Source organism: Saccostrea cucullata, unplaced genomic scaffold (genome assembly GCF_032062105.1).
Source record: "Saccostrea cucullata isolate Sc308-1 unplaced genomic scaffold, CSIRO_AGI_Scuc_v1 ctg14767, whole genome shotgun sequence".
In the NCBI taxonomy this organism is placed as follows: domain Eukaryota; kingdom Metazoa; phylum Mollusca; class Bivalvia; order Ostreida; family Ostreidae; genus Saccostrea; species Saccostrea cuccullata.
The window spans coordinates 1-15,391 of record NW_026919017.1 but is presented as its reverse complement, the minus strand read 5'-3'; the positions used below and the strand labels follow the sequence as shown (position 1 = coordinate 15,391).

Sequence of the window (15,391 nt, the reverse complement as noted above, 5' to 3'; positions counted from 1 at the left end):
AACTGTAAACCCACTATAAGCATTCTCTTGTAGAAACACAGGGAACTTGTCAGGACCGTATCTACCACTGACCTTCTCCTTCCAGTAGAGGACATTAATCCTCATGACCTTGAACATACACACTGTACATGTACAGAACATACTAGGAAACTTGAATACTGCTTATTTTGATTTATTCAAAATACTTAAAATTTTGATTGCGACTTTTTTGTGTTTAGTTTCTCAAAAATAATCAGTAATGTTGGAATTTCTTTATTAACAATATTTTTTATAAAGGTACTTAATGTAGAAGAAACATTAAAATATTTTAGCACTTCAATGTAGTGTCTACATTGTATATCTTCAAACCTACATTGTTCAAAATACTAAATAATGTCCTTTCAAGCAGTTGAAATTTAGTTAAAGTACTAGTAAGTGAGACTGTACTGATAATGCTTTATTTTACCTTTATTGGCAGGTGAACTTGAAGTTTGGGTAACAGTTTTGTTGCCCACGCTCCTACTGCCAGGACTACCGATCCTGCCCTGTATCTATTGGTAGCGGTCCGTAACTCCACCCTATCTCCCGGAATTACCTCCAACACTTCCTCCCCATCTCTGATTGTCCCGCCGTAACGACGGAACATGTCCTGTGATACCAAGTAGAAATAATTCCATGGTATACTATCACTGCTCTTGGTAATAGCCTCGGTACTTTTAGTAGGATGTTGTTAAGATAGTAAAATTAATCGAAACTGAATTATTGAATATACTTCACAAAAATTGTACATGCATTATACATGTATTTTATTTAAGAAAGTAATATAATAAACGCTTAACTTAATAGAGCCATTTTGAATTTTTTCTTTACATACGTGGCACGCCATCAGGGCCTTGTCCGCCATTAAAATACCTCCACTCTTATCGACTACAAACGTAAAATCTTTTGGAAATTCAACCATAGGATACGCTTTCTTCATTTGATTGTAGTCCAGTACGGTGTGTGGGATATCATGACGTTGCAGACATCGGATCGTTCCCATGGTAAACCTGTCGTCTGCTGACCCCATTGTCAACATCCCCGTTTGCCTATTCAAGACAAAAGATGCAAGTTCTTTTAAGTGTGTGTACCGTCATAACGTTATTAAACTTTAATTGTTGGATTGGTTCCAGATTACTTGAAAATCTTTCGCCCCGACTCCTTCTCTAGAGTTTCCCAGAGATTGTACGACTCCTTCATCATCAACGTGTAATGTTCCATCTCCCCGTACGCCTTCCTCGTGATCCTACTCTGACCGTGGGAACTCCCACGCGAGTGAGGCAGTGGAAACTTTAAAGACACAAATATTAAGGTATTACGAGACACAGGGGTTTATTGCGAATCATTTCAAGAGCATTAATTTATCTTTTGCAAAGTTAACATATATTTGCATTTTAGGGCCTCCTTTTAAATTAAACAGAATGTCAAAATCTGGTTTAATTTTCATATTAACCTGTTCCAACAACAGCGTTTTCTTCCCATGTTTTGCCAAATGGTATGCTGTCGAGGAACCCTCAATACCAGCCCCCACTACGATGACGTCATACAAATCCATTGCTTCTGTCAAAAATTATTAAAGATCATTACCACATGCATCATTAATGAAGTAAATTTTCTTATACTTGATTTTTGAAACCTTTTGAATGCACAATTTATCAGGGTGTCTACATTTCTTGCTAGAAACTAGGCAGTGTACATTTTGTCTTTAACACTCCACCATACACAAGATGACGGTTACCGCCCATCAACACTTTCCCCGCTCCAATTAACACAGGCGATAGCGTCATTTTAAATTGCATATCGCCAACAATTTGCCATTAGTTCAACTATATGAAAAGTATTATGTGTGTCCTGTACGTTGACAATTAAAAGGTTTGTCTAGAAAAAAGAAATAAATTGCATCGAATATAAACAAACACTTACATCAATACATGTTGGTTGCTTATATAAATTTTTCCATATGTATGGATGTGCATTCGGGTACATCTTTACCCTGCATATTACCTTCAACATTCTACATCATTAACAATATTAATGGGGGGGGGGGGGGGCTATAGGTAAAATTCCGCGGCATATGTTTTGTCCACTTCTGACAGATTCATTCCAAAGGGCAGAAGGGTATCTTAAAAATATTTTTTTTTTTTTAAATGACAAGGAAAACAAATATTGACTCCGTATTCCCCATTTTCAAAAGTGAGTTATCTCCCCTCAAAATCGGAACTCTTCTATACTAGCCTAACTTCCGCGGACTACGCGTTGCGATTATCCCACAACATAATGATCAACTTACACGCTGTATTTAAAAATTTTAAAAGAAGAAAACGGTTTGCATTTTTTTTTTAAGATAATAAATTAATTTATAAAGGGTCTGTTAACCCCCCTTCTAGAAAGCTATACATGTACGAATTAGCAAGGCACGTAGCATCGTCTTTAAAAGTGGGGGGGGGGGGGTATCCAAAGAAATATTTTTTTCTTACCTGGAAAAGTTGACAAGCAAAGAAAAACCTTGCCCAAAGTTGAAAAAGCTACTTATTTTAGTACCAGTTCCTGGTATACAATACTACATTTCCCTTATATAACTTTACCGTAGTATAAACTGTGTGTGTGTGGGGGGGGGGGGGGGGTGGCAACCTGTCTATCAATGAACATTTTCAATAGAAAAAGTAATATGGGGAAAAAAGTGGGGGTGGGGCTAAGCCCCTTGACCCCCCCCCCCCCCCCATGCGTACAGGTACAGATAACGAATATGAACGAATATGTAAATGGGTTGAACAGTTGAATATGAACCATAGTTGTGAAAATTAAAAATCATTAGAATTATTAATTGTGAATTCAATAAAATTACGGTGTATGTCTGTTACACGGGGTTACATGAGTCTCTCTCTCTCTCTCTCTCTCTCTCTGATATTGTTTTTACACACTTTGCAAAAAAGAATAACTTATAAAAATAAAAACATGTACTTACACTGAAAGGATTAAAAAAAAAATAAATAACACTTGAGAAAAGAATGTTTTCCGTTAATTAACGAGAAATACACTAGGAAATTATTGTATCAATTTCGTGTTTCTGCTCTCAATTCTCTGATCAATCTAAAACAAAATGTGTATTTTACTCGGGAATATACATGTACATATGCTTAGATCCTACACTAAAACTCAGCTCAGACTTTATACGACATATGTAACACGAATTCAGGTCGATGCTATTTTAATTAGTCTTTCTTCGTTACATGAGCACATGAGATTAACAGTCTGACTAAAGCCAGCCCCTACTATATCACTTCGTTAGTAGGTAACGAAGTGATATAGTAGGGGCTGGCTTTAGTCAGACTGATGAGATTAAATTATTCATTTAGAATTTCATTCAAAGTTTTAATATTATACAGTGAATCAATTATTTTACAAATAAAAAATTCTAGAAACACGCTTAATTCAAATGCAATAGGCCCTTAATTGTCACCAAATGTGTTCTAATAAGTAAAAGGTCTATGTTATGACATACAATCGAGCAAAAACGCAGTTTCTTGGTATCGGTCGCGGAAGACGAACTACTGCTGTATATGCAGCAATTTCAGAGGTAAAACTGTAGACTGACATGTCATCAGTCTCAAAAAAATTCCCAGAGATATTTAAAGAAAATATGGCTGCAGCAGGCTAGATTAATTCGTAAAAACTTTATAACTAAAAAGTTCCGCACATTTTGTAAATAATGATGATCCGTATGCAGAACATCCACTACCGAAAATTAGCTTTTTTTTTTAATAGGCCTATTCGAATACGTATCAGCATTTTATCAGTAATTTGTTTCTTTTCTTTTTTTTGTTGGGGGGGGGCTCACACAGCGCCTTATTATACTACTATACAGATTAATTCAAATCCAGAAAGAGACTATGAGTGGGCAATTTAAAAAAAAAATACGAATCAGTTAAGATTTCTTTTTATTCACAAACACAATAACATTTTTCCATATGACAGAGTCATTACACCATGAACATATTTACATCAAGAACGTCCGCGGAAGTGACTTTATTTATAGCGCATGCGTATTAAACACAGTAAAAGAGTTCCCTTCAGGGGAAATAACTCACCTTTTGAAAATGGGGAATATCGTTCCTCTCTATATTTACATTTCCAATGTCTTTGTCCGAGATAAAATTACAAATACCGGAAGTAAAAATAGTTTATTTCTACGTAAATCTTCTGGTTCATCGATAGGCATAAAAAAAAACATGCGGGGCGGGACAAACAGAAACAGAAGCTAGCGGGGCTTGCAGCACGTGCATTTGCGGAATCATGATCATGTAAATATAAGGAATAAATGTTTTTAGTTTCATGACGATAATCAATCGATTGGCTTTCGTGATAGTTTAATGCATAAATGCCTTTGGCGTTTATGCAAATTATCACGCATGCAAGTCAATCGATTGATCAAATCATGAAACCAAAAAATAGACAGTTATTCCTTCAAACAAAATGAGAAGATTTTTAAGGCCTATAACAGCAATCATTAACTCTCGCATTCAACTGTAAATAAAAATCAAGAATCCAAAGAAAACCTGAATTTGAATTTATTTAGATAATATGGTGTCAACTTACAGAAAACGAAGTTAGAGACAGTTGTTTCATACAATATTGAAGTTACCAACCTCTAACAGATGCTTCCTATCTCTAACAAATACCAAGACTAGTAATAAAGTGACCTACCTGTTACAAGTACCGGGTTAAGCTACCCATCTTTAACAGGTTCTTGATAATCAAATTAAATCAGACCATCTTGAAGTAAAATATCATAATACAGAGATCTTGTCACAACGTGCGTACGTGTCAAATATAAATGCTTAATCTTTCAAAAGTAAACAGCACTGTTAAAACGTACATGTAAGTTTGAAAATTAGATCAAACTAAGGTCAATCACGGTGTCGAATACAGTGTCATTATTTGTTCTTACGAGGGCTGTTCAATAAATATTGTCCTCGGTGCTCGGATAGAAATAAAGAGCGCTTTTCAATGATTTAGTCTTAATGATTTCACTTAAATATTCTCTTTAAATTAAATACACGTCCGTAACAAATGTCCAATTGTTTTTAGAACTCATTTTTGAGTAATCCCTTCGTATACTGGAATATGTGTTTTGACACTGCTGGGGCGTAGTATCCGGGGGGGGGGGGGGCCAGGCCCCCCCCACTTTTTTCCCAATCTTACTTACACTATAGGAAATGTTAATTCAAAGCCTGTTTGGCCCTCCCCACTTTTAGAAATGTACCGAAAATGTAGTAGTATAAGAATTGGTACTAAAAGTAGTTGACACTGAAAAAAAGTTTACTTACCCCCCCCCCCCCCCCCCCCCCAACGAAATACGATTTTCAACTTTGGGCAACTTTTCCTTTTCTTTTTTTTTTTTGTTTGTCAACTTTTTCAGGTAAGTAAAAAACATTTTTCTCTGCCTGGCCCCCCCACTTTCAAAAACGATGCTACGCCACTGCACTGTCATGAAAAAATTAATTGTAGTGGATTCCTGAATCTGGTTACCTCCTTTCATAAACCTTTCGATTTTTTCGCAAAACCATTGCTTTTTTGACTCCTTCAGAAATTGAACTGCCTCCCCGAATACGAATTTGAACAACAATACCACTAATATTTAAGAAAATGGCATATAAATGTGTCTTTGTGCTCTTGCATTTCTTTGCTCTTCTCAGACCTTTGCTGTTTTTGTCAAGTATATCTTATTGTAAATTTTGATTTGAGGGCTTTATGCAATAAATTCAAGTCTCATAATCTGTTTGATTTTCAGACGAAAGTGGATAACTACATTTCTGATTTTTTAAGATAATTGTTTAGATATTCTTACATTTTCACTCAATTTTCAAAATATAGGGTGACCTTTGAGTACTGAGCTTGTTTTAAAATACTGTCAAATGTTTCTTTAAAACAGTGTGAACTTCTCCCAAATTGATGTCTATCAAATTTGCTATGTGTCTTAAAATCAACCATACATCATCAGTGATTATTTGTTGCATTTTAGCAAACAGAACATTGGTTGTTATAATTCCTTGTCGCCAAGGACGGTACCGATTTTCGATGCCCATGATATCAGTTTTGTTCATTGAATCCACCTGTTTATGTATCCATAAAACAGACATTGGTTGCTGAAATTTGCTGAATGTTACATTTAAAGTTAAAATCTAAAGTTCAAACATATCTATAACTAACTCTTTGGGATTCTTAACAAGTTTTACAGCAGCTTTAATGAACCGTTTGATTTCACTCTCGTATACTGATTCTTTACCATTTATTTTTAATGCAGTGTCTCAAATAACACTTGTTTTCCAGCTTTTCACAATGAAAATATGTGACGAAAAGTGGTCACATAAAATGTTTTAAATTCATTAAAGATTCAATAATGAGGGAATGTCAAGCTTTATGTCTTATGTTTTCTATGTTGTATGTCATAGAGTTCAGAACATTATTTATTGAACAGCCCTCGTAGTCTAACTTCAAAGTCATGATGTTTCAATGCTTTATTGATTCTACTTCACTCTGAGATTTAAATTCTCGTGTGTAAGTTACGTTACGCACAGTCATGTATTCCATCAAGGCATTTGGGCCTACGCATCCAAAACTGCGACACGTACTGTACATGGATATTTAAACTGCAGTATGAACATGATTGAATAGTTTGCATATTATACTAGTTAAGCATACTGAATTTTTGAAACATGATCAAGTTAACTTATCCTGATGTACATTTTTCAGTGTTTTTGTCAATGATCGAAAAATGTTTGTTTTAGTTTGTGATGACATTTTTTATTTCAATTACAAAACAGAATTGGCCCCGAGTTTCGAATATAGGTAAACATTTCCTCTAACAAGAAATGATGGTGTCTTTTAAGCGACGCTTGCGAAGCGAGCTCAATAGACTTTCAAGTAAGAATAGAGGAAATTCGAAATGAAATTTTTACATACGTCAGGTACATGTAGCCTGGTCTCCCGTCTCATCCTTGCCAAGTGACGCGGAGTGTATGAAGCAATATAAGGACTGAGAACCAGACTAATACGTCAGGCAAGTGAAATCTTCCCAGAATGTCTTGGATACCAGGATTCAATGTGATAATGGCGAATAAATAAATAAATAACACAGACAACAAAAGGCTTTCAGTTTGTAGAAACCTTTAAAAAGTCAACAAGAAAATACTCAATAGTCTTTCGTCAAAAATTACACTGGATCTATGGTTTTAACAGGAGTCTGACTGTCTCCGTAAGCTCTGATCAGCTACTTTACGTTATGTGATGTCAAAGTTAGCCAAGATGTCTCGTGCGACTTGATGTTCGCCACAACGGTCACGCCGTAAAACATAAAATGAGTGAAAAATCCACGACAGGAACTATAAACAACAAGATGTGTTTGTGAAACACTGATGCCCCCTTATGGCAATACAGTGAAGATTAAACTTTTCTTAAATGCAAATTTAATGTATTGGTACCCAAAGTAGGGTATTCTCACTGGAAATACAATAGAAAAATATAAAGGTAGGTCAAGGTCAAAGTTTTTTCATAAGTACGGAAATCTCCAAGGTCAAAAAATCAAGGTAATTGGTATCCAATGAAAAATCTTGCCACAGAGAAAGCATATGTGAAGCCCAGGCCCTTACCCTTCATTACAAAGGTTATTACCAAGGTTTTTTTTTAAAGTAGGTCAAAGTCTAAGGTCAAAGGATCAAAATTCTTGATATCAAATGAAAGGTCTTGTCACAAGGATTACATACGAAAAGTATTAACGCACTATCCCTAACCTTTCAAAAGTTATGGCCAAGGTTTACCTTTTAAAAGTGGGTCAAACTCCAAGGTCAAGGTAAAAGGGTAAAAGTTATTGGTATCCAATGAAGAGTCTTCTCATTAGAATTACATATGTGATGTATGAGAGCACCTGTCATTAGAGTTCAAAAGTTAAGGCCAAGGTTAAAGTTTTTTTTAGTAAAGAAATCTCCAAGGTCAAGTTTAAAAGGTCAAGGTAATTTGGCATCCAATAAAAGGTCTTACCACAAAGAATACATATGTGAAGTATGAAAGCCCTAGCCCTAACCGTTCAAAAGTTATAGCCAAGGTTAAAGATTTTAAAAAGTAGGTTAATCTCCAAGGTCAAAGGGTCAAAGTTCTTGATATCAAATGAAAGGTCTTGTCACAAGGATTAAAAATGTATATAGTATTAAAACAGTAGCCCTTACCCTTTAATAGTTATGATCAAGGTTTGCCTTTTAAAAGTAGGTCAAAATCCAAGGTCAAAGGGTAAAAGTTATTGCTATCCAATGAAGGGTCTTCTCAAAAGATTGTAATACATATATGAAGTATGAAAGCACTAGCTTTTACAGCGCTTATATGAAGTATAAAAGTCCTGGTATCTACTGTTCAAAAGATACGGCCTAAGTAAAAATTAATTTGAAATTTTTGTTTAAAAGTGGGTCAAACTCCAAGGTCAGTAGGTCAAATTTGGTGGTACCCAAGGAAAGGTCTTGTCACAAGGAATACACATGTGAAATATGAAAATCATAGCTCCACTAAATCAAAAGTTATGGGCAAGGTTAAAGTTTTTGCGGACAAATAGATAGCTAGACGGACAGCTAGACAGACGGACGGACACGACAAAAACTATATACCCCGAAACTTCGTTTACGGGGGCATAACAAACAAGCCAACGTTTATCTTTTAAAATGAAGCCAGTTTATGTTTTGTACTATGCCGTGAAATGTTAATAAACAAGTAAACTAGAGTTACCTGCCCGCTAAACAGTGTCACGCCGAATTTTCTCGATTTCAGTCATTGACCGCTGTCAGTAAGAAGGATTTTAATATATTATAGAAAATGGCCACGGTTTTGATTGCAATAGATGAGAGCCAGTTTGCAGAAAATGCCTTCAAATGTAAGTACATTTAGTCTACAGCGAAAAAATATGCAGATGTTTACAATATTGTTTGGCATGATCTAATGATCCATTGGTGTGCAACCATAATCTAATGATGACATTTCGTCATGCAGCTGTTTAACGTTTAACCTTACAAAATACATGTATTCATCGAGTAGAAAAACAAAACATGGAAAAATGTCTAAGTAGGGCTTATATAATATTTGACACATCGAAAACGTGTATTTCATTCATTGATACAATAGCTAACAGCTGTCTAGTCATTACATGTTTAAAGTTGAATTCGCTTTCTTCAAATTCTTGTCCTCTACCTGAGTTTTATTGCAAATTGTATCCTTCATTCGGTCTTGGTGTGTCCCTTTGTATCGGTGTTTTATGTAAATTAGGTGTAGAAAGTCATTTTATGCCTCATGCATGTTATTTAAAGACCCGAGAATCAGAATATGGGGTTATGTTAATACACCCTGTAGTAAGTGCGTAGATTATTTAGGTTGTGGTGTGCATGTGTTTTTGATTCAATAATGCCTTTACAATTATAAGTTAATGGTTCATTAACCTTAGTCTGAATGATGTATATGAGTACTGATGAATCATAATCGAAGATTCGGGATCATATACCGGTAATTTTTGCCCTGACCGTCCATCTGTCTGTTTGTTTGACTTCGTCCGCAAAACTTGAACCTCGACCATAACTGTTGAGAAGGTGGGGCTATAGCTTTCCTGACTCTCACAGGTGTATTCCTTGTCTCTTTCTTCGGGCATCACCTAATTTGATCTCTTGATCTTTACCATCGAGTTTGTTCCACTTTTACCAAAAATTTCTAAGTGCATTTAAAACTATCCTCGGCATAAGCTGCCGTTCGGGGGCATATTTGTTTCATCGGTGTTTCACAAATACACATTGTTTTAATAAATATGAAACATTATACATCATTTACATTATGTAGCCGTATAGATATTTTAGTTTTCAAAGCCACAGCTAAAACAGTGATGCATGCACATGTATACTTGGTTCAAGGTGTCTAGGTCCGTCCTTCAGTTCGAATGTTTAAAATATTGAAGCAGCGTTAAGCTCAGAAATTGCAGATTTCGTACATTTGTTGATAGTTAGACATATGTCTTTGGGTATTCCAACATAGAGATTGCATCAATTTGAATGTGATATTTTTCACCAAAAATAAATTTAGATGAAGTAAAAATCATTTACAAGATTTTGCGTTTGAGGTGAAACAATTTTTTATGAAAATAATCGGAGTTGGTTTCATTTCTTTACAGGGTATGTAGAAAACTTCCACAAACCTGAAAACAAGGTGATTTTGTTACACGTCATTGAAAATCTTGGAATTACGGACATGAGTAAGTAATGTGGGCCCCTCTATTCTAAACAATCATATGCATAACGCTATATTTTTCCCTATTTTCTGCACACTATACTATAGAATTACAAGCAAATTATACGGGGTTCCTTTTTTTCTCCAACAAATTTGGAAACGTTTTAAAATATAATATTATACAGACACTAAATCATAGAGTTTATGGCAACTTTATGTATGCTTAGTATGCTCAGCTTTTAACAGTTGTGTGTCTTTTCAGCTTCTTTGAAAATCTAGAGCGATTGAATATTACAAAGTGTAACTTAATTCGTATCTTTTATTGATAAACAACTACAACGAATTTTTTTTAATTATATGTATAACTGCCTATGGTATAATTTATTCTCTTGCTAATAATAATCACATCAGTATGAATTCATGAGATTTGTACAAGCGTGAAGAGAGTAAGGTGTTCTCTACAGGTCCGGCCCGGTATATGGAGCTACAGAGGGAGGCGAAACAAAAAGCCGAGGCCCTGAAGGACAAATACGCAGCCATGTGTCAGGGACTTGGGGTAAACTATAGTTAACTATTAACGAACTCTGAAGAATTCCGTACTAAATATATTTCATGTAGCATAAGGCTAATTTGTGTAATAGGCAATTTATAATTACTAATAAAAAGAGACGAAACACTAATCTTGCTACAGGGTAATTCAGTGATTCTGTATCCCCCGCTTAAGGAAAAAAGAACATGCACAGATCTACAGCGGGGGGGGGGGGGGGTCACAGGGAGACATTATAAGAGGGGCGGGCGGGTCCAAACGGAGTTATGGTATAAATCGAATTGCAAGATCTCAAAAGTCTATTGAGATATCGCCCAGATATGAAATTTTTACACAAGTAATGAATGATTTTTTTTTTTATCTTTTTACCTCAAAATCAACTGGGGTCTTTTTTAGGCCACAGGGAGTTTCGTATATAAAATTTCACTGCAAATGCTCAAAGGCTTCAAGCCTTCAAGAGATGCATGTATCTCGCGGAAACGAAAGTGATACAGTCAGAAAGACAGACGAAGGGACTAAGTGATGGACGAACGAACGGACAAACCGATCCAAATTAAGACCTCCAACTTTCAGTGAAAGTGGGGAGAATAAATGACAATGTATGCATACTACCCTTTGAATTGCTGGAAAATAATAATCCTTTTGAAAATTAAAACAGAAATGAAATTTCGAGTGAAAAATTGGTTAATGGGTGTTGTGAAAATTTTAATTTTAGCATGTTATTTAAAAATGACGTGGCCCTGTATTGTTTCAATTTAAAAAGTATTGTTTCACGGTTATTTGAGGGATTTTACAGCCCTGAATTATCTCACTACACCCGTGACCTACTTATGTTATTCAGGTTGCTGCACATTCTTACTGTACAAAGGACATTTCTTAAGGACAAAGCAATGTCATACTGTTTATCAATGCAAACATTGTGTTTTAGAATTTTTTGTTAGAAACATGTAGAGGTATAAAATTCTGAAACGAAACTTGCGATTATTTATTCCGTAAGACTTATGACCTTTCAAATTACATTATCATTCTAAATATTTAGATTAAGGAATTAAATAAATCAAAAGTAGTTTTTTGAATATACATGTACATGCACTTGGCGTGGCATACTGGTATTGCATGTGTCTATACTAAAAGCTAAAAATTCTGCAGTTATCAATAAGTAAATCTCAATGTGATTCTGCTCTTTGCATGAATTTTTCCTTTTTTTTTTTACTAATGTAAGGTTGTAATAAACTTTTAGGTGATATGAGTAATGATAAAAAATAATATATTTGTAATTTCTCGTAGGCATATTTTGCGAAAAATCCCTTATAGAAATAAAAATTGGTAAATGGATACGGTTTTTATGAGAAGTAAAGAATATAATGTTCGGTGAATGTAAATATTTAATTACAGATCATACTTGTCGAATACTTTGCTTAATAAAGAAATCTTTGCAGTTCCAAGCCGACATCCGAATCAAAACATCCGACAAACCGGAACACGCCATTGTGGACATTGCTGAAAAAGAGAAGGTGACGTATATAGTTTCCGGAAGTCGAGGAATGGGCCTAATCAGGCGGACAATACTGGGCAGCACCAGCGACTTCATCCTCCATCACGCCCACTGCCCAGTTCTAATCTGCAAGAGCCAGTAAATCAGAATCCATCTGTATTGTAAGCTTATGTATCCAGACCAAAATGTAGGAGTTAAAATCTGAATTATGCATTATACATGTATTTTGTTTATGGGCTAAGCATTTGGAATGCTTGAAAAAATGAGTGTTATCTTTCAAAAAAAAAAAAAAGAGAATAAAATTTGAATGCACACGTTTTTAATTCTTGCATAAAATGCCTTATAAAATAATGTTATCATTTTATTTTACTTTATTTTATGTTATGATATGCCAAGCACAAAAACTGAAAAAAAACTGTACTGTTTCTCTTTAAACTATATTTTTGAATTCAAAACTTCAAATTAAGGGAGTGGAAGTAATAGATGAGCAAGCATAGTAACATTGAGATATTGTGCTGTGAAATACATCTGCATCTAGATCAGATACAGGAGTTTTTGTGTTCATATACATGTTGATGGATGTGTTAAAAACAAATGGTTGTTCGGACATTTTATTGTTTAGAGATATGTAAAGTACTATACATGTAGTAGTTGTTATGGCATAATATATTGACAATGTTAAGTCATCATAATATTTTAGTTTAGATTTAGTGTAAACATAAACTAGTATACCTAATTTTATTCAGGAGCAATGAATTGATTTTTTAAGTGTAAAAATAATTGATTTCTTGTTAATTATATGAAGCCGTAAAGAAGATTTACAACTCTGTCATTCCAAAATTTCAAAGGAAGTTTCAACTTTAATGTCAAAGAATTGTTTACATCTTCATCCGATTTTTTTCATCAATTGACCAAGCTTTGTGGGTTGTATGTAATCATGCAATTTAAATGTACAATATTTTTCGTTTTTTAGACAGCTGCATTTAAATGTCAAGGACGAACTTTACGTTGTTTTCATTTTTTACCCTTTTCTATAGGTATGAGGAAATTGTTCTCCATCAAATATATTTACTCAATCACAATGATATTTTGTTTTTATCAAATGCATTTTAATAAATGTGAATTGAATTGCTCTTTCTTAAGTTTATTTTTTTTTCTTTCTATCCGACGATATATATATAAAATACAAAAGATCATTACATTTAAAAAATATTTAATTCACTAGTAACAAACACAAACATGACACCTGAATGAACCTTGTGCTTTAAATAAGGAGACGTTTTATGAATACGTCTACCCGACAAATCGCTTTCTCGACACTCAGGATCCCGGGGACATTAATTATATGGAAGGCCCTAGACCGGACACTTAATTCTAGAAGACAGCAACTGCAATGTCTCGATTGTCCTGCAGAAGACATCGATACTTAAAGTCCCCAGCAATTGGGCCCAATTAAGGATCGTTTCTGTTAAGGACACTTTATTTTATTTCTCGTTAATCAGTTGTTGATGGAGAGATTGAATGAACAAATCATTTTCATCGAAAATAGAGTTAATCCTCTAATTCAATAAAGTAATGTTAGATGAAATTGCTTTTTCGAAGAAATGGTATAAATGACTGTTGATAATCAATATTTTGCAATATTCAATTCACGGAAATGCATTTTCTTTATTTTTGCAACTCTTGATCGAGCAATATACGAGTACATATATATGTACAAAAGTGAAGTGCTCTAAATCAGACATCTCATACCTAAAGTTTACTAGTCCAATAAAAGTTTATACAGAGTGAACCTTTGTCCTGAAACGGATAGGAAAGCATGAATAGTATAGATTTAAGTTTTTTTTAAAAGTCAGTCAACCATTAATAAATTTTTGTGCGCTTTCGAGACCATGACTGCGTGGTTTAAAGAGGCAGTTTATTATCTTTGGATTTCGACGTTAAATTTTATCTGTAAAATTCTGTGAAGTATGTTCGTCACTCCATCTGAATTTTAAAATTCAATAGTAGTTAAATTAGCTACTGTTTCGCTTAGCTTCTCTAACCCTAGAATTCCCTCTGAATGATGGCCACAACTGCGGGCAAACTGCATGCACCTGACTTTAACTTGAAAACTGGAAAATGTAAAAATATTATGCAGGATGCATGGCTAGTAATATAATAAATCGTTCCAGATGTACTTCTATATTACAAACTAATCATTTAGACAACGAAAACCTACAGTGTATTTGAGGACTTTATAGGAGATAAATGGGTTACAGGTAGTTCCAGAACTGTAGCTCTCCGAAAAAAAATATTTTGACAGTCTCCAGTCTATCAATAATATATATATTTTCGGAGAGCTACAGTTCTGCAGCTAGGTTACAGGGTGAAATAACTGGAGATAACGAACAGTATTCAATATCAAAGTCCATAAAACAATACAAAGACGGACCTCCGAAACATCAGATGTGGGATCAGAGATGAAGATGACAACAACGATCGATACCAACAACAATCAAATATAAATCTGTAAACATGTTATAGCACGGACCTTCCGGAAACCCCAATTGTGGATTCAGGTGCCGAGGAGGTGTAAACATCCCTTGTTGACCGGTTACGACCTCCCAGGGCCCTATGTATTGGTCAAGGATACATTTCATAGTCAATTTTAATGTAGAAACTAGGACCTTACAGTTTGTATGCAACACGTCAGCCAAAATACGACCCAGTGATAATTTGTCGAACAAGGCCACTTTATAACAACCATAGAATTTACATGTATGATATCCTGACTTTAATCGCGATTGGTAAAATCCCATTTACATCAACTGACCTCTGAGTAGTGTCTTTTATTAATTTTCAATCTGAAGTTGAAAATGAATGTAATCATTTTCAACTTCAGATTGAAAATTAATAAAAGACAGTACTGTGCTTTGGCTTAAAAAATTGATCATACTCAGGGCAAGTTCTTGAGTGTGTGGAATAAGTTGCATGGTAGAGTAAACACCATATGCAAGGAATAGGATATTACTGCATAAATACAAATGAAACGCTGGGGTCACCTCGTTTGTCTTACAATTTAGATTTAGTTGGTAGTTGAC

At 34.6% G+C, this 15,391-nt stretch overlaps 2 protein-coding genes across 2 annotated transcripts; one reads left to right on the top strand and one right to left on the bottom strand.

Moving 5' to 3' along the window:
• Window positions 1–6: 6 nt before the first annotated feature.
• Window positions 7–4,801, bottom strand: LOC134277368 (peroxisomal sarcosine oxidase-like; the record flags this gene model as incomplete). The annotated part of the gene is made up of 6 exons (XM_062759713.1): window positions 4,723–4,801; window positions 1,472–1,578; window positions 1,157–1,308; window positions 854–1,067; window positions 446–628; window positions 7–108 (listed from the first exon to the last, which is right to left on the bottom strand). Coding segments are annotated over exons 2-6 (753 nt in total), but the record flags the coding sequence as incomplete, so codon positions are not given.
• Window positions 4,802–8,801: 4,000 nt separating this feature from the next.
• LOC134277376 (uncharacterized) lies at window positions 8,802–13,436 on the top strand. Its single transcript, XM_062759719.1, has 4 exons — window positions 8,802–8,932; window positions 10,211–10,291; window positions 10,731–10,822; window positions 12,253–13,436. Exons 1-4 carry the CDS (start codon window positions 8,875–8,877, stop codon window positions 12,448–12,450), a joined length of 429 nt encoding a protein of 142 aa, XP_062615703.1. The 5' UTR covers window positions 8,802–8,874; the 3' UTR covers window positions 12,451–13,436.
• Window positions 13,437–15,391: the final 1,955 nt, after the last annotated feature.

Coding starts and splice junctions, on each gene's coding strand:
- LOC134277376 (XM_062759719.1), top strand. CDS start 8,875: ATGGCCACGGTTTTGATTGCAATAGATGAGAGCCAGTTTGCAGAAAAT. Junction 10,292..10,730: donor TCTTGGAATTACGGACATGA/GTAAGTAATGTG, acceptor TGTTCTCTACAG/GTCCGGCCCGGTATATGGAG. Junction 10,823..12,252: donor CCATGTGTCAGGGACTTGGG/GTAAACTATAGT, acceptor AAATCTTTGCAG/TTCCAAGCCGACATCCGAAT.